Source organism: Callorhinus ursinus, unplaced genomic scaffold, assembly GCF_003265705.2.
Source record: "Callorhinus ursinus isolate GAN/ISIS: 27379988/994484 unplaced genomic scaffold, GSC_fseal_2.0 scaffold2, whole genome shotgun sequence".
NCBI lineage: Eukaryota > Metazoa > Chordata > Mammalia > Carnivora > Otariidae > Callorhinus > Callorhinus ursinus.
In genome coordinates this window covers 37,496,213-37,515,223 of record NW_027397064.1, presented here as the reverse complement: position 1 = coordinate 37,515,223, position 19,011 = coordinate 37,496,213, and the positions used below count along the sequence as shown (strand labels likewise).

The following is a 19,011-nucleotide window of genomic DNA, read 5'->3' as shown; positions in this document are numbered from 1 at the left end:
GTAGGTTCTTTGTGTGCAGATATTGTATTTTATACCCTTCTTTTAACTGCTTTCCTGTGTTTTAGAGAGTGATCTGCCAAATACTTCTTGCAATTCCGTAGCAGTACATCAGGGCTGTCAGTTTTTATATGTAACATATTGCCTAATAATTTTAGCCTTCCATTTTCCTTTTGAACTTGCTTAGAAATAAACTTGGATAGTCCTATACACACATCCACAGTATACTGGGAAAACCTTCAACTTCCCTTCCTACTCACTTCCTTCTCCCTAAATGGAATAAGTCATGCCACTTCATGATTATTGACAGCAGGGAGTCTGGAGATTAGGGACGGTTGCCTTCCTACTAGTTACTCCTTTTTCTGTCTATAGTTTCTCGTTGAAAGTGACACACAAGGAATGAAAGCCACATGTAAAACAAATTCAGGACAGATCTTAATGGCTAGGTAAGGCCTTGATCCCCATTGCAGAGCTCCTGTAAAAGCTGGATTAAAGAACTCTGCTTGGGCCAGGACCCCTCAGTGAGACATTAGACCACAAATCTCTACCTATTTTATCCCACAAACCAGAAGTTGAAATGTACTCTTGCTATGAGAGGAAACAACAATTTAAAGTATATTGAGGGAAAAAAAATTAAAAAAAAAAAAAGTATATTGAGGAGCACTTGGATGGCTCAGTCAGTTAAGTATCCAACTCTTGATTTCGGCTCAGGTCATCATTGCAGGGTCTTGAGATTGAGCCCTGCATTGAGTGTGGCACCTGCTTGGGATTCTATCTCTCCCTCTCCTTTGTCCTTCCCCCAGCTCATGTGCATGCTCACACTCTCTAAAAAAAAAAAGAAAATAAAACTTTTAAAGTATATTAAACTTTTACTAGCAGGAAAGGAGTGAAACCCTAAGAAAATGTGCATTTCCCCCCAATACTTAGTGGTAAATCCACATAAACTCCATATTCTAGCTGTTGAGGCTGCTAGGGAAGAAAGAGCACCACTCTGGAGGTGATAGAAAATGCTTTGGACCTTGTATCCATCAAGGTAGGAAGTGGTCTACTGACCATAACCAAAGGAAATGTTAAAAAAAAAGATTTGTACAGCCTATTTTTTTGCTTTTAAGGCACAGTAATGGGCACTTTGGTAAAATAGGCCCAGATGAATGTCCTCTGATTATCCACTCTTACTCACTTGGAGAGGAAGGGAATCTGGAGAGAGAAGTATAGAAACTTCTTCCTCAAACTCCCAAGCAAGAGAAAGATTATTCCCCTTGAAGGTGAGATAGAAGCATGGCAGGTGGATAGGGGAGACCTATTCTCCCTGGCTAACAGGTTAAGATATTGGCAAAGCAGCATGATATGTCACATTCCAGTATAATTTATTTGATCTAAAACCTCTTTGTCCGTAGTTAAATTTTTTATTATGAATGCTTAAAACTGTTCTGGATTTTTATACTGAAGTCGTCATACTCTAAGGGGGAAAACGTGTTTAAATTACATTTTAATGCATTAAAAACTGACCCTTAGTAATTCCAAGTTTTATTGTTCCTCTTCTGAACAGATTGCTGTTTCTCTAATGGTGTACCAGGTGGGGGTTTGGTTTTTTTTAGGAATGCAATAGGAAAAATTGTTTTAAACCTTAGAATGATGTACATCTCAGGGAAGTTCACTCTTTCCTGAGAGGTGTGCAGAAATTGAAACCATCTGAGAAAATAGAAAACCTTGGTCTTTTGTTGCATGTTTGTTCTGGAGTGTGGTAATGGATGAAATTGCCTGAATTATTACTACTCTTTCTTCTGTTTTTGCTAAACTTGTGTAGCTAAATTTAAGTAAGTTACAATATTACTCTGTTATATTCTTTCTACTTTCTCCCCACTCTTTTAGTAAGGAACTATATAAGCATTTGAATAATAATTTATAAGAAAACTTGTATAAAAACATATAAAGGGGAAATGAGATTGGGGATAATCCAGAATGGCGGATAATCCAAACTCTCTTTTTGACATTAAGTAATATGTTCTAATTTAAAGGAAGTAACATTTTGGTAAATGAATTTACCCATATTATTCAGACACAGCTCAGAAAGGCTATGGTGCTATCCACTTTTTCCTTTCCTCTCATGTACATTTAAGGGGTAAATAGAATTTCAAAATAAGATTTTCATAATGTTCTAAATTGTCCAGGGAAAACTGAACATTCACTATGTAGATTTATACATGTGTATACATGCATTATTTAAGGCAAAAATAAAGATTTTTAAAATACTTACTTGTTTTTAAAAATCTCCATCGTTGATGTTAGCAGATTTTAACATAATTATAGCATTGGAACACATTAACAGCTTTGGCAGGTACATCTCATTCATTGTGCTAATGATATCCTTTGTCAGCAGAAAGGAAAGGATATTGATTTATCAAAAGATGAATAGATTTGCTTGTTTAGTGTAAATCCCAACTGTATTCCTTTGATCTCTTTTTCAAATGTTTATACAGGTTCTTACTGAGAGAGGTGGAGAAAAAGGGAGAAAAATAGGCGGATACCTTTGAGAAATTGTAATCTAACATAAGACTAGGACAAAGACAGATTTTAAATGAAATAATTCATCTTGATACAAGATCATTCAATAGAGATCATTTATACTGCTATATATTAGCAATGAACAATTGGAAATTGAAATTTTTTAAAAGTACTTTTATAATAACACCAAAGAACCTGAAATGCTTTGGTTTAAATCTTAACAAAATATACATAGAATCTGTATGCTGAAAATTACAAATCAGCACAAAAGAAATCAAAGGAGACTTGAGTGTGAAGAGTGTATACCAGGTTTATGGATCAGAAGACTCAATACCTTTAAGATGCTAATTTTCCCTATAGTTTAAGTGCATTCCTATCAGAATACCAGCAGACTTTTTCAAATGAGCTTTTTCAAAATTTTATATGGAAAGGGAAAGGAACTTGGATAGCCAGAAGAATTTTGAAAAAGGACAGCAAAATTGACTTTAAGACTTGCTATAAAGCCACAGTAATTGAAACAATTTATATTGGTGAAAAAATAGTCACATAAATCAGTGGAACAAAGTAGAGTTCTCATATATATGGCAACTTATGTTCAACAAGGTACAAAGGAAATTCCATGTCAAAATGATAGTTTTTCCAACAAATGTTGCTGCAGTAACTGGATATCTAGTGGCAAAAAAAACCACAAAAAACAAAACAACTCTCACAGTAGGCACAGATTAACTAAAAATAGATCATTGATTTAAATAAAAAAATTTTTTTAAAGAGAGAGAAAGTGTGCACATGTGCAGGGGTGAGGCGAGAGGGTGGAGGGAGAAAGAGAATCCCAAGTAGGCTCCATGCTTAGCGTGCCTGATCTCATGACCCTGAGATCATAACCCTAGCCTAAATCAAGAGTTGGTCACTTTAACCAACTGAGCTACCTAGGTGCCCCATTAATAAAAATTTAAAAATACGTGTTTCCCCTGGTATCCAAAAGTAGTGTTCCTGTTGAAACCTTTTATAAGCTGAAATGGCTTAAAGCTAAGAAGCTCTTACTATTAATTTATATGGAGAAGTTCTTGAGCATTCTCGGACTCAAAAAATAACCTCACTTAGGCTTTTTGATACCTTAGGATACATCTTGCTGATGGATGCACAAACTAGAGATAAAGCACAGATGCTCACAAAGTTCAGAGCTATGTAGGCTTGATGCTGAGATGCTGAGTCTGTTTCCTGGGCAAGGAGCTGGGTGGTGCCACTCTGGCTGCTCAGGGTGCATGCTGCCTCTGTAGTGACTCACTGCAAAACAAAGGCTAGTTTCATGTTTTGCCTTTTTTCATAAAAGCGAAAATCCTCTTCGGATTCTTTTTTTTTGTTGTTAGGGAAAACAGGTGTTTTCTAGGGAAAAGTAGGTCTTTAATAAAAATAGAGTGTAATGTGAACTTTGGAAAAGTGAGCGTTACCTCTATAAGACTTATAGAAGAAAACATAGGAGAAAATCTTTGTGCTAGGGGTTAGGCAAGTTATTCTTAGACACAGTACCAAAAGTATGATCCATTAAGGAAAAAAGTAATAAAATGGACTTCATAAAGATCAAAAAGTCTACACAAAAGAGACCTTTATTAAAAGAATGGAAAGGCAAGGTAAGGACTGTGAAGAAATATTTGGAAAATATTCCAAAAAACAAAAGACTTTGAGGGAAAGATGTAAGGAGAGTAGTATTACATGGAAACCAGAGAATGGCAATCTAGAAGCCATTGATAGGTAACCTCCTAGCACTAATTTTTCTTTAACATCTTCCTATCTGTTATAAATTAGGATCTTGTAACCATAAGAGTTAGAAAAGAAAAGATCATGTACTATTAGTAATGTACAATTACGATCCTCTTTTTTAAGAGTTCGTTTATGTATGTACGTGTAAGTAATCTCTACACCCAGTATGGGGCTCAAACTAGATCAAGAGTCACGTGCTCTTCCAGCTGAGCCAGCCAGGTGCCCCAAAGATGGCTTTTTAAGGGAAAGAAATGCCCCTATATTCTGCATAATACCTTGCACTGCTAAGTGTTCAATGATTGGATGTTTCTACATTTAGTAACTAAAACAAAAAAGTTTGTTACAATTAGTTGAAATACTGATTCTGACCCTTTAGCTTTAAGACTATTATTTCTAGCAGTATTTGTTTTTCTAGTAAAGTTTCTGAGCAATATTTAACCCTTTTTTAATGTTTTTTTCTTTTTTAAGATTTTTATTTGAGGGAGAGAGATTGAGAGAACGAGTGGGAGGAGGGGCAGAGGGAGCAGACTCCCTGAGGAGCAAGGAGCCCAATGCGGGACTCGATCCCAGGACCCTGGGATCATGACCTGAGCCGAAGGCGGAAGCTTAACTGACTGAGCTATCCCTTAACGCTTTTTTTTCTAGTGGTCCAACTATAGACACATGAGTGAGAAAGTCTCTAATTTTACATTTTTAGGATTTTTAGAATTAAGTTTTAATTTTTTACTAGAAAAATAAAACGTAAATGTAAAAAGCGTACAGTATATTTAAAGAGTCTGTTTTTTCTTAGGCCATTTCCCTTTAGAAATAGGGCAGAGATCAGAGAGGAGAGCTTTAATTGTTGCTCACAGAAAGAGCAGTGACCAAGTCTTTTTTTCTATTGTGTTTCTGATTTTTTTTTAAAAAATACTACATTTGGGCGCCTGGGTGGCTCAGTTGGTTAAGTGACTGCCTTTGGCTCAGGTCATGATCCTGGAGTCCCGGGATCGAGTCCCGCGTCGGGCTCCCTGCTCTGCGAGGAGCCTGCTTCTCCCTCTGACCCTCCCCCCTCTCATATACTCTCTCTCTCTCTCTCTCTCTCTCATTCTCACTCTTTCAAAAATAAATAAATAAATCTTTAAAAAAAATTACATTTCACATTCTACAGAAAATTGACCTTTTTGATGTACAGTTCTTTGAATTTTAACGTGTATAGATTTCTGTAAGCTGCCACTGCCAGTGGGATACAGAACAGTCCATCATCCCCACAGTTCCCTTCCTGCAGTCCCCTTGTAGTCACACCTCTTTCCCACCACTGCTCCGGGCAACCTTGGCATGTTCTTCATCACTCTAGTTTTATGTTTTTGAGATATCATATAAATGGAATCATACATACATTTCAGACTTTGAGCATCTGCCTATGAGATTCACTCAAATTTTGCACGTATTAGGTTTAATTTAATAAATAAATTTTTATAAAATATCAGTTATTAAAGGCGTATCTTTTAATATCAATTCTTAATTTTGTTTTTTATTTTCTTCCCTAAATTTGTACGTAAAATCCTGTGGTTATAAAACTCTCACATTGTGTCTTTACTGCAGGTGATTTTGCAGTTCTTCTTAAAGCGGGCATGACCGTAAAGCAAGCAATCGTCTACAACCTCCTCTCTGCCATGATGGCTTACATAGGCATGCTTATAGGCACAGCTGTCGGTCAGTATGCCAATAACATCACACTTTGGATCTTTGCAATCACCGCAGGCATGTTCCTTTATGTAGCCTTGGTGGATATGGTAAGATATTTTATATTTTTGTTAATACTAAACCTGTAAATAGAATGCACCTTCCAAAAACGGAAGGAATCTTTGGGTGTAGTTTGAAAGACTATTTTAAAAAATATGTGCCCCATTTTAAAACATGATATCCTAAATAGCCTATTTGAGAAGGACAATTAAGTGGGAGAAGGACAATTGGAAATCAGTTGAGATGCTGAGAATTTTTGACTACAGGATATTACTATTCAAAGTAATCCAGTATTTAGAGATAATTATCATACTATGAAGATTTTGTAATATTAGGGTATAAGTATTTTGTTGTTAATAAAGTAATTCTTTGAGCTTGTTTTATGGCAAACAGGAAATACTATAGCTCTTAGGTAAGCCAGTCTTCTGCAGAAAATGGTGTATATTCCTAGGGATTTACGTAATTTTCCTTATTTCCAACTTTAAAGTTAACAAATCTAAACACTAACAAATAATTTTATTTTATTTTTACCTTAATATCTTAAATATGTTAGGCAGTGTATTTGCAGAACTAGTAGTTTCATTACTTTTTATTTTATTTATTTTTTTAAAGATTTTATTTATTTGAGAGAGAGAATGTGAGATAGAGCATGGGGGGGAGGGTCAGAGGGAGAAGCAGACTCCCCGCTGAGCAGGGAGCCCGACGCGGGACTCGATCCTGGGACTCCAAGATCATGACCTGAGCCAAAGGCAGTCGCCCAACCAACTGAGCCACCCAGGTGCCCTCATTACTTTTTATTTTTAACTTATATATTATGCTCACTTTTCTTCCTGGTAGGATTTGTTAGTCTCATTTCAAAATTATGTAACCTAAATTTTTAATCACAGAATTACTGCCTATAGTTTAGAAAATATCAATAAAAAATAAAAACTATTTACACTCTGTACCTAGAGTTGGCCATTTCCTTGTTTTTTCTTAGACTCTAACACCTCATTTCCTGTCCCCGTGCTCAGCTGATGACCTTACTTCCTATTTCATGGAGAATACTGAAGCCATCAAGACAACTTCCCATGGGTTCCCATCACCATTTCTATTCCTCTCCTTGTATCTGTCCATTTACCCTCTTTCCTGTTACAGTAAAGAAATCTGTGTTCCTCACTGAGGCCAGCTCCTTAAAGCCATGTCCTGGAACTTGTCCCCTTTCACTAACTTCCTAAAATTCTCCCCTTTCTTCAGTCGTTCATTTTTCCCCTCTCTGCTGGATCATTTCTTCGAACATATAAACCTCCTGTACTTCTCACTTACAAAAGTAGAAGAGAGGGACTTTCTTGAACTCCAGTTTCCATTTTAGTCCTCAACCACCGTTTTCTTTGCTGTATAGCAAATTACCCTTTCTTATTTTCTAATTCTCTTCTTTCTTGAGTCTGGCCTCATCAGGTATTCTCCCTCACTGCTCTGCCAGAGTGCTTTGGCCAAATCTGCCATCGACCATGACGTTTCTGAGTCCATGGTCATGTACCCCGTCCATCTTGATTTCACTGACAGCAGCATTTGGCAGTAGCTTAGTCTCTTCTCTTTGAAATGCTTTCGTGTCAGTTGGCTTCTATGCCACCACTGTTTGCTGGCTTACCACCTTTCTCACCTTTCTTTCTCAGTTTGTTTTCTGGTTCTCTCCTTCTCCCTTACCTATAAATGTTGGTGAAAGCCCTCTAGGTAATCTCATTTAGTCTCATGACTTTAAATATTTAATGGCTGATAATTCCTATGTTTACATCTTTAGCCCAGACTTTTCCTTAACTCCAGGTCAGTCTGATTCCTCCTTCCCTGAGTGTCTGAAAGGAATTACAAGCTGAGTATGTTTAGAGCCTAGCTCTTGAGATTGCCAGTCTTAACTCGTTGGACCAGCAACTCCTGCAGGATTCTCTGTCTTATAAATGAAGATTCCATTCTTCTAGTTGCTCAGATCGAAACCCTGATTATTATTCTTTGACTCAACTCTCTCTGTCCCCCCCACCTCTGGCTCATCCTAAGTCCTGGGAGGGTTCCACCTCCTAACCACCTCTGTTGCCACCATCTTCTTCTCTTAACTTTCTCCCTGCTTCTGTTGTTGCCCTGTCCACAACATTGAGTCAACAGTCATGTAACTTGGGTGCTTCAAATTCTTCAGTGGCTCCTTGTGAATTTCCTCTCCCTCCCTTAGCCCTCCCTAATTTCTCTCTTTACCTCCTCTTCTCCCCCTATCCCCCCGGAGGCACACACTGCCTCAGGGGCCTGGCTCTTGCTGGTCACTCCATGTGGAATATTTTCCTGCAGACGTTCTCCTGGCTAGCTTTCTCACTCCTCTTGAGGCTTCCCATCTAAAATTTCAGCCTCTACCCCAACATTTTACATCTTCTATCCCTACTTCATTTTTTTTCTCCTTTGCACTTGGATCTTGACCTATCAATAACACACTAAACATTTTACTTATTTATTGAGCTCATTGTATGCCCCACATGGATGTCCGTTCTGGGAGGGCAAACTTTTCTGGTAGTATTTCATTTTACTACTAGAGAAGTAGTTTACAATTAGTTGAATGAAAAATAAATGAGCTAATTCTTATGCTAGGAAGCTAAAGATGTAAAAAGAACAAGGTAACCTTTACAGTAAGGATTAATAATCTAATGAAGAAGAAAAGTAGCCATTAATTAGAATTCTTTTGATAATGGGTTACGATAGAGTAGTGCACCATGTTTGTGGAACTATGGAGAGGGGCTGGCTAAAAAATGGGGGAAATAAATTAAGGAAATTTTTCTGGAATGGGAGATCTGAGCTGAGTCGTAAAAACTATAGAAGAGTTTATTAGAAGCAAGAGGAGAGGGCATATGAGAAAGCAGAGTGATGAATAGCACCATTGCTTTAACCAGTGAGTCTATTCCTGGAACTATAGCCTGAGAAAATAACCTAACATGACTACTGCTAAGAAAACAAGCAAGCAAACAAAAGTAAAACTGTATTAAAGTATTTTTACATTAGCATTTATAATGTTATAATTACATTGGAAACACCTAAATATCCAAGAAGAAAAACTACCCACATATATTTTAGGATTTTAATGGCACTGAAATTATTTTTTTCTCATATTAAATGGAAAAAATGGATTAAGAAATTACATCCATGGTCATCAGGTAGATGTTGGCCAGATCATGACAGTCACACAAAAGGTAGTGCTATAAAAAATGAGAATTTATCTTGTAAATTTTAAGGAGCCATTACAAGGTTTAAGCAACAATGACATGCTCATATTTTTGTTTTAGAAAGACCAGTTTGACTATAGAGAGGAGGTGTTCATTCATTTACAGTCATTCATATGATAGTAATACTATCAGAAGTTTTAGTTTGAGATATCTTTAGGACATCCAGGTGGAAGTATCCACCTGGTTTTAAGGGCTTTGCAAAGCAGCTGTTTTATCAGCCAGCTTGGAAGCACTGTTGATTTTAACAGGTATGATCATACCAGTAGGTACAGCTGGCTCTTCGCTGTGGTTACGATCAACAAATATGGGTATGGGCATTCAGGATAGAATTGAATGGGGGAAGGCATAGTGCCTCTTCTGGGTGGTATGTACACATATCTAGAGGGGATATATCTGTGAAACATCCTGTATTGTTACTTATGCTTCAGTGTTAAGGAAAGCCAGATTTAAAAGTTTTTGTCATAATGAAAACTTGAGGAAAGGGGAAGAGATAAAATAGTCTTCTTACTAGAACCACAGGTAGGAAGTTGCCAGATTTAGTTTTAATCCATTAACCAGAGGTTAGCAGACTTTGTGTAAAGGGACAGATAGTACATACTTAGGCTTTGTAGCCCATGTGGTCTCTATCACAGTTAATCAGCTCTGCTGTCTACAGTCCTTTCTGTCACAATTACTTAATTCTGCTCGAAAAGAATAGTAGCCTCCATTAACCATTATACACTACTGCCATAAACTTTTGAACAAAATAGATGGCCAGCATGAAGTAGCTCTTAAATAGAACCCTCAGGAGATTGTTAAATGTACTGTAACAAATGTCAGAATATGGTAGCTGGATTAATTGAACAATAATTGAATTAAATGAACAATAGTGTTTTTTCCTAGGCAGGCATTATGTTCTTAATACTACACTTTTCCCCTCTGGACCGAAAAGCACCAAGATATTGTTGGGAGTAAAGTTTAGTGTCTAAGAGAGTAGCATAACAGTGTCATCTTTCTGATGATATCATTGCAAACTTGAAAATTGCAATACACAGGAAACAAGAAAATGAAACGTGGAAGTAGCAGTTCTTTCACAATTTTGATTAGATGTGGGTGGAAAGACTTTATGCTTTTAATTATGCACATTCATTTTCTTTAACAAATCTTATTTACTTAAGACTTAAGTTTTACACTTTGAACTATGCGTTATTCTTAAATGTAATAGTATATGCTTATGCTTTAGAAATTGAACTATAAACTTCAATGAACTGTGCTTTTAAAGGTATTGGAAACATTCAGGTTTTTGAAATTGTATCACGATTAGGAGAAATAGAGGACCCTGTGAAGGCAGGGTGCACCACTTGGTGGTAGTCTGGCTGGATAGCTTTGAGAGACTATTTTCTCTATTATTGCAAGGAAAATAACAGCTTAAGGGCATAGAGACAACCAATTAGGAATCATCTGTAAATGTCTGTCCTTGCTCTCATGTGCAGCTGGATATTAGAATTTTAAATGGAAAGGGGTAAAGAAATGAAAAGTCTTGAATTAGGTATCCCCCCAAAGAATCTTGTGTTTTCAGTGCTTTTAAGATCAGTAAATGTGTTGGTCTTTCCTGGAGAGTTTTATTGGCAATAATAAATCGTCTTATACTTCAACATAAAGCAAATGACAAGGTCAGTGGATGGTAACTTTAGAAAATGGCTAACGCATATATTTGCATTTGTTCAGGGTTTAGAAGGGAACAGATTTAGTACTTATTACATAGGTAGAGCATAAACCTTGTCAGCATTTGGATGAAATATGTGTTATGGTTAGCATTATGTTTAATAGAATAATTTTATTTGTAGTTATGCTTTATTCATTAAAGTCGAAGAATGTAAAAAAAAATTAAGCAGAGTATTATACAAAATTGCTTGTAAGTATCTCTCTTTTTTTTTTTTCCAGCTTCCAGAAATGTTGCATGGTGATGGTGACAATGAAGAACATGGCTTTTGTCCAGTGGGACAATTCATTCTTCAGAATTTAGGATTGCTGTTTGGATTTGCCATTATGCTGGTGATTGCCCTCTATGAAGACAAAATTGTGTTTGACCTCCAGTTTTAACCATTCCCAGTAATCATTGTGGATTACGAGAATGATACCATGCAGCTTTGCATCTGTTCCTAGTACTGTATGCACATTGCTCAAAGAAAAGTCAGTGGCTTGCACTACTTACAAGTTCCATAGATTTGAGCCTAACCACAAAAGACTGGTGCTCAGTACTGCTTTTCCCTGTGTGAAGGGGTCTTTTAAAAATATAAAGCTTGTGATAAAGGAGAAAATGGGACTCCATGAACCAATGTTGATATAGGTTTGATTAAGACTTTTAAAAAAATGATCATATAAAACACTAAAGTAGTCTCTTTGGTAGTAGAAACTTCTGTGGCTATGCAGAAATAGAAATTGAACCAAAAAATCATTTAAACTTTAAAAATATTTTAAATGGACTTCGGGCAGACTTTTCTTTGTGCTAAAAATGAATTGTAGTGTCCTTTAATTCAGTTACATATATACCTAAGGTAATGGGGATCAACTTGATACAATTTTGAAACTGCATAAAGTAGGCTTGTAGGAACTAGAGGAGAGCTCAGGCTGCGTTAGAGTATGAATTTAGCATTGGGAAAAGCCCTTATTCTTGAATCTAGAGTTACTATTTTTGTATATATTGGCATAGTGTTTAAACTTGCAGCCTAAACTACTGAACTTTGTGATTGTATGTTTGTGTGAACTTCAGTTTAATGAAAGATTCATAATGGTTCTTTGTATTAATATTATACTTGGTGTTTGGGTGTTTTTTCTTTCAAACTTCAATTTTGTTTTTGTTTTTTGGGATTTTTGGAGGGGGTAGGGAGTTGGAGCATGTGGTAAAATGTTTTTTTGTTGTTGTTGTTAAAAGTGTGACCCTCTAGGAAATATCAGAAAAAAGAAGAACCCAAACATGGTCGAAATATTCAGCTTTCCTGTTTTAACAGTACTAACCAGTTATTTGGGAAATTTAAGTTCTAAATGTATGCATTGCTTTACCGGTTTGGTTTTGGAACCTAGAGCACGTGCTGTGACTGGCAGGAAGATAAGGCAGAAAACCCAAGTTTACCATGTCCATAATCTCTACATGTCAATTAAAATGGCTATAAGGATACTCTCCATCGATACCATGGCTATCATGGTACCAAGTGACTTGGAAGATAAACTTAAATAATGCAGATGAAATCACTTGATCATTCTGTGCCAAGATATGCTATTGGTGCCTGATAGGGACTAGTCTCTTAGAGGTGCCCTGTTCTAGCATAATTGAGTGATTTGTGAGAAGTGCAAGCCATGTTTATCCTGAATTTTTACCTAATAATTTGTAGTACTAGTCATATTGCATGTAGCTTTCTGTTTACGTCTTGTGCCACATGGTCTTCATTTATGCCCGGTAAACTGTATTTGAACTATGTGCAGGCAGCTTTGTTTTAATCCGCTTGGCTACCAATGCAGCTGCTTTAAAAATCTTACTGCTCAAATATTTAAGAGGCGGACTCCTTCCATTCCATTTAAAGTGTTTGCATTTAGCCCTCCTTCTCTCCTCAGCTCCTTTCCTCTTCGTGAACTTTTAAAAAATAAAACTTTGAGAGTAGCACATTTATCCAGGTAGTAAGAGTCTTGCCAGTGTTTCTTCTTTGTGCTGTAAGCAAGGAAGCTGAGGTGTTCTTTTCTTAATTAATGCCTGAATTTGAAAACTTATTTCTGGCTTTCTCCATGGCCTCCTATAATAAGTAGGCGTTTTCTCCTTAAAATATTTTCAGCATTGGGCACTGAATTAGCACAGTCCTCATCTCATTGCTTGGCCCTTCAAGCAACCTAGCTACAAGGTGCTGATATTTTATTTAGTACTGCCAACTTCAAGTGATTAAAATATCTTGCTTTCTGAACCAAGATATATTTCTAGTTCCTTTTTGCATTTTTGTACCCAAGGAGGATTCTGCATTCCAGCATTAAATCTGCTTAATTTTAAAACTTTTTTGAAAAGCAACAGTTGGAATATATTCCCAGTCTTAAAGGTCTGGTTTAAAGCAAACAAGTTCTGCTGCAGTATATGAAGTTTTATATTCTCTAAAAAAATGATATTACCTTCATCTGCTAGATTTTTTTTTAACCTATTAAGAGGGCTGTAACAGTTGCTGCTAGTATTTTGTTAGGGTTCCACCAGTATTTGGTTTCCACATCATTCTAGTGTATAGTTTCAAGTCTTACTAGACAATCTGAATTCCACTACATTTCTGTTTGGCTCCAACATTCCATTTAGCTTGACCAGTCTAATTTAACTTGTGTTTGTTGGAGGTCATTCATGTTACTTGTACAATGCTGTCACTGTGTGACATCCATATGAATTTTGGTGTATATCACATTGCATTCAATCAGCTGTGATTATGCGTAGAAATACTATAGTAACTAGATGCAGTGTGAATTTTTTCCATTAACAGTAAGTCAGTGGCTTAAATATGATTATGGTCCTGCAAGGTGATACTTGCTAAAATATCTAAACTTTTTTTTTTGTTGTAACTGAATCATTTTTTAAAAATTTATAAAGCTGGAAATGATCAAATGCTGTTTTTTTCATTGTCAACAGTGGTGTTGTCATTTTATGTATGTTCCTAATGCTTATGGAACTCTCCCAAAATAAAGTTATTCAAAAAGAGCAAATACACCAGTGTGTTTTCTTTAGTCTTTATTTCAGAACATTTCCTTACACTGAAGTAGGCGTCATTTTAAAAATATGGGTTGCATTTGCACATAAATTTTTAAGTACAGCTTTAAGTGAAATTGACAAACCAAATTGTTTATATTTTCTTCCCAGCGATCTTAACAAGAAATAGGAACAGGGAAATAGTGTCTTCGAATTATGAATTAAGTTGACATAATAACGCTACACCTCGTCCAATCCAGTGCTCCATGGGTTGATCAGAGGGAAGAGTCATGGCAATAACAAAATTTGTAGAATGACCAGTGGTGGATAATGTTCCTCTCCGCTCACTTGTCTTATACAGTGGAGCAACATAACTTGGTCGTTCTGGTATATCTACCCTCTTACAGGGCTTTAGCCACATCTGGAAGAAAGTGCATAAGTTTAAGTCAAGGGTGTAGTTATATTTACATTTGAACCTAATAGGATATGTTCAATTCTATGCCTGCAAGTTTCTGTGGCCCAAATAGATTTTTTGTTAGCAGTACTGCCATTGTTCAAAACATTTAATTTGTATTAGCACTTTTTAAAATTGAAGTATAATTGTTATATTAGTTTCAGGTGTACAACATAATGATTCAACAATTCTGTACATTACTCAGTACTCAAGTAAACTCCCCAAATGTCATCAAATAACGTTATTACAATCTTACTGACTGTATATATTCCCTATACTGTACTTTTCATCTCTGTACTCATTTGTCATATAATGGAAGTTTGTATATCTTAATCCCCTTTATCTATTTCACCCACCCTCCCCTCGATCTCCCACTTCCCCTCTAGCAACCACCAATTTGCTCTCTGTATTTAAGAGTCTGGGTTTTTTTTTTGTCTCCATTTCTTCATTTGTTTTATTAAGATTCCACATGAGTGAAATCATACGGTATTTGTCTTTCTCTTCTTTCACTTACCATTATACCCTCTAGGTCTATCCATGTTGTTGTAAATGGCAAGATCTCATTCTTTTTTATGGCTGAAAAATATTCTATTCCATATATTATGTATATACATTGATGTACACCTACATATAATATTTTATATATAGCCACATCTTTATCCACTCATCTGTTGATAGACTGTTGGTATGCTTCCATATCTTGACTGTTGTTTCCATTTATCTTACCCAGTAATGGAATTACTGGATCATACGGTATTTCTATTTTTAATTTTTTGAGGAACCTCCATACTGTTTTCCACAGTGGCTACACTAATTTGCATTTCCACCAGCAGTGCACAAGGGTTCCTTTTTCTCCACTTGTCTTTTTGATTCTATCAATTCTGACAGGTGTCAGGTGGTAACTCATTGTGGTTTTCATTTGCATTTCCCTGATGATTAGTGATGAAGAGCATCATTTCATGTTTCTGTTTACCATCTGTAGCTGGTCTTTGGAAAACTGTCTATTCAGTTCTTCTGCCCATTTTTTAATTGTTTTTTTTGCTCGAGTTATATGTTTTTTATGTATTTTGGATATTAACCCCTTATTGGATAGAATCATTTGCAAATACCTTCCCCCATTCAGTAGATTGCCTTTTTCTTTTGTTAATGGTTTCCTGCACGATGCAAAAGCTTTTTATTTTAATGTAGTCCCAGTGGCTTACTTTTGCTTCCCTTGCCTTAGGTGACCTATCTAGAAAAATGTTGCTAAAGCCAATGCCGAGGAGATTACTGCCTATGTTTTCTTCTATTTTATAGTTTCAGGTCCCATATTTTGGTCTTTAATCCATTTTGAATTTATTTTTGTGTATGGTGTAAGAAAATGGTCCAGTTTCATTCTTTTGCATGTAGCTGTCCCATTTCCCCAGCACCTTTTGCTGAAGGACTGTGTTTTCCCCCATTGTATATTCTTGCCTACTTCACTGTAGATTAATTAGTCATGTAAGTATGGGATTATTTCTGCATTGCTCTGTGTGTCTGTTTTTGTGCCAGTACCATACTATTTTGATTAGGTGGCTTTGTAGGATATCTTACAATCTGAAATTGTGATGTCTTCAGCTTTGTTCTTTTTTCTCAAGATTGCTTTGGCTATTCGGGGTGTTTTATGGTTCTATACAAATTTTGGTATTCTAGTTTTGTGAACAATGCTGTTGGTATTTTGATGGGGATTGCATAAAATCCATAGATTGCTTTGGGTAGTATGGATATTTTAACTACTAATTCTTCTGACCCATAAGCATGGAATGTCTTTCCATTTTGTTGTTTTCAATTTCACAGTATAGGTCCTTCACTTCCTTGGGTAAGTTTATTCGTAGGCATTTTGCTCAGAACTATTTTCGGAGCAAACTAAATGAGAAAAAATAATTATTTTCACCTCTCAAGAAACATATGTTATCCATGTATTTTTCACTCTTCACCATACTTACCTGGGGATGACTTTTGACTGTTTACATTAACAACAACAAAATCATAAATACTTTCAAAGGGAACCCCTACCATTGGTAATCATGTCACCATATTAATTTGATAAAGGCCAATCTCAAAAAAAAATCTGAAAGGATTTTGTCAGTGATTCTAGAACTTCAATCACCTCGCCATTTTAGGCGACTATTTTAAAGGGGCTATTACATACACTGTGCTGTTTAAATACCCACTTTATTTTTAGAAAGTCATTAGCCAAGTTCCTAAAATATTAAGCACTGTTAAACCTAACTAACCTAACCAATCTAAAAAAAAAAAATGATGTGGGGCAAGTTGATCTCTGAATTTAAGAGTAAAGAACAAACTACGGTCATAATGATGAAATAGTGTTTTAAAATCTAATTGAATTCCTTTTTCCACTACAGTAGCAGCAATCTTTGAGGGGATAATGGTTTGACAGCCCCACTGTTGAGAGCCCTCTTTTAGGTTTCTCAGGTCAAAATAAATTGTATGAATGTGTTAATAGGGATGCTAGTCTATGTTTCTCCCACATTACTGTGGAATCCATAAAGCAGTTTTTCGGATATAGTTAAATATAAGGACCCAACAACACTTAAGGTGAGTGTATTTCACTTTAGCCAAGAACGCATTTTCTTAATGAGAATTTTTCTAAGTGACTTACTTATTCAAGAGAATCATCCACTTATAAATCCCTTTGTATTCATTGCAAACTACCTTAAAAGACTAGAAAAATTCTAATCAACTCCTGAAATTGTAAACGTTTGCCCTGTGACTTTGAATTTGGGTTTCCTATTTAAAACTCTGTCCATACATAGTATCTTAGCATATAGGGCAGGTTTTGTGGAATTGGCTGTTAGCTGATCCCTCACTGAACCTGTTAGGATTTTTGTCTAAGCTGCTCCCAGTGTCCCACAAACAATACATGTAAATCCACAGCCTATATTTTATCACACCATCCCAGACAGGCCTTTCCAAGTGTGTGAATATCTAGGCATTTTCTCATGATGCAGTAACAGTTGGAAATAATATCTTCCATAGCTTAGTTGGCCCATACTGAAGATAGGTTCCTAGCAAACAAACATTTTTATGTGGATGGTTTTCATATAGTAATCTTTTAGTCTACAAGTATTTTTAGGTCAAGGTATATGTAAGAAATACAAATATCTATGTATATATGCATATGTGAATACATATATACAGTCAATCCTCATTCTTCCTGGATTCTGTATTTGCAGATCTGCTTATCACTGAAATTTACTCATCATCCTAAAACCAATACTCTGTTTTATGATCACAGGCATGCTCAGAGCCTCAAATGTGAGCCACCAAACAAGTATGTTCCCAGCTGAGGTTGAACCTGGTCACATTCTGTTTTTCTATTTCACCTCTCGTAAATGGAAACAAGTTTCCTTTTGATAAGTTATTTAAAAGGAGTTTTTTGTATTTTTTGTTTGTTTGTTTGTTTTAGTGATTTCCCTGTTTAAAATGGCCCTTAAATGTAGTGCTCTGGTGCTATCTAGTGTTCCTGAGCGCAAGAAGGCTGAAGTGGGTCTTACAGAGGAAATACCATAAGGTTCATCCAGGCACGAGTTACAGTGCTGTTGTCCATGAGTTCAATGTTAATGAATCAAAAGTATATATTAAATATGGCATTTTTAAACAAACACAAAACGAGTTTATGTCTTGATCGGTTAACAAAAATGTGAACAGAGGATCATAGAAACTTAACCTTGTATTTCTCCTAGGAGCTGTGGTTCAGCATTCACTAATTCAGTGCTGGCAGGAACTTTATAAAACACAATTACCGTGAATGGGAATGACTGTTTGTGGGGGGAGTGTGTGTATAAAGAGCATCCCCCGCCCCCGTATCAGTATATTAAATACTAACCACAGGCACTGTATCATAAAGAATTTTGGGATGTGATTCTGCAAGTTTCTTGATCTTTCTATTCCAGGAAGCTCCATCCAAAAATAATCCATGAATGAAAACACCTAAATATAAAAGCAGCAGGTTAACACACCTGTTTAAATATGCATATTGATTAAGTTCTGAATCTGAAATTTCTATAAGTGAGTGCTCTGCAGAGGATACTAGGTCAGCAGCCTAAGGCTTGTTCTAAGATAAAAGCAATATGCTGAATGCTTCATCTTAACATCCATATTCTAACAATATCTACACTTTGCCTAGTTAATTCAATAGTAAGATTTGATGTGGAAAATCAAAGAGAAAAGAAATTTTAAATTAGTCTATGGGAAATTCTCAGTCTGGGTGAACTGTATCAGATTTATATTTTTAATTGGCCAGTGATTATAATGTGAGAGGCCATGAAATCTGCAAGAAAAATTCTTAATGTAGTTATAAGGGATCCAGTGGCTTCTAGGCAGCATGGGAAGAAAATATCCTTGCTCAGATCTCTAATATCATGAAAGTTATTTCTCTCTTCCCCTTCTAGAATTTATTCTCACTCCCAGACCTCTCCTTAGTCTGTGTGGGAGAGCACAAGGATGAACTCCCTCTGGAACGGAAGGTCATACACTATCCACAGAAGAACACAAATTAGGAAATCACTGAAACTCCGATCCTTTCGTCCTTTTGTATGAAGCCTCACAAGTTGAATACAGGTATATGCTCATGAAAACATTTCATCGTAATTGTTGCACAGACGTGAAGG

General features: G+C 36.1%; 2 protein-coding genes across 7 annotated transcripts in view; one reads left to right on the top strand and one right to left on the bottom strand.

The window, feature by feature from the left end:
• The window catches only part of SLC39A10 (solute carrier family 39 member 10), a 132,558-nt gene extending 119,186 nt beyond the window's left edge, over window positions 1–13,372 (top strand). For all 5 annotated transcript variants that reach the window (XM_025894414.2, XM_073880961.1, XM_073880963.1 and 2 more), the window contains 2 exons: window positions 5,842–6,032; window positions 11,142–13,372. In XM_025894414.2, the coding sequence (XP_025750199.1) occupies window positions 5,842–6,032; window positions 11,142–11,300 (350 nt within the window). In that variant the 3' untranslated portion in view covers window positions 11,301–13,372. The remainder of the gene's footprint in view (window positions 1–5,841; window positions 6,033–11,141) is intronic.
• The window catches only part of DNAH7 (dynein axonemal heavy chain 7), a 279,079-nt gene continuing 262,366 nt past the window's right edge, over window positions 2,299–19,011 (bottom strand). Inside the window, exons 64-65 of one of the 2 annotated variants that reach the window (XM_073880956.1) lie at window positions 18,228–18,331; window positions 2,299–2,484 (exon numbers count right to left, since the gene is read on the bottom strand). In XM_073880956.1, the coding sequence (XP_073737057.1) occupies window positions 2,482–2,484; window positions 18,228–18,331 (107 nt within the window). In that variant the 3' untranslated portion in view covers window positions 2,299–2,481. Of the gene's footprint in view, window positions 2,485–14,045; window positions 14,327–18,227; window positions 18,332–19,011 lie in introns of those variants that run through there. The other variant, XM_025894388.2, reaches the window with a different exon arrangement.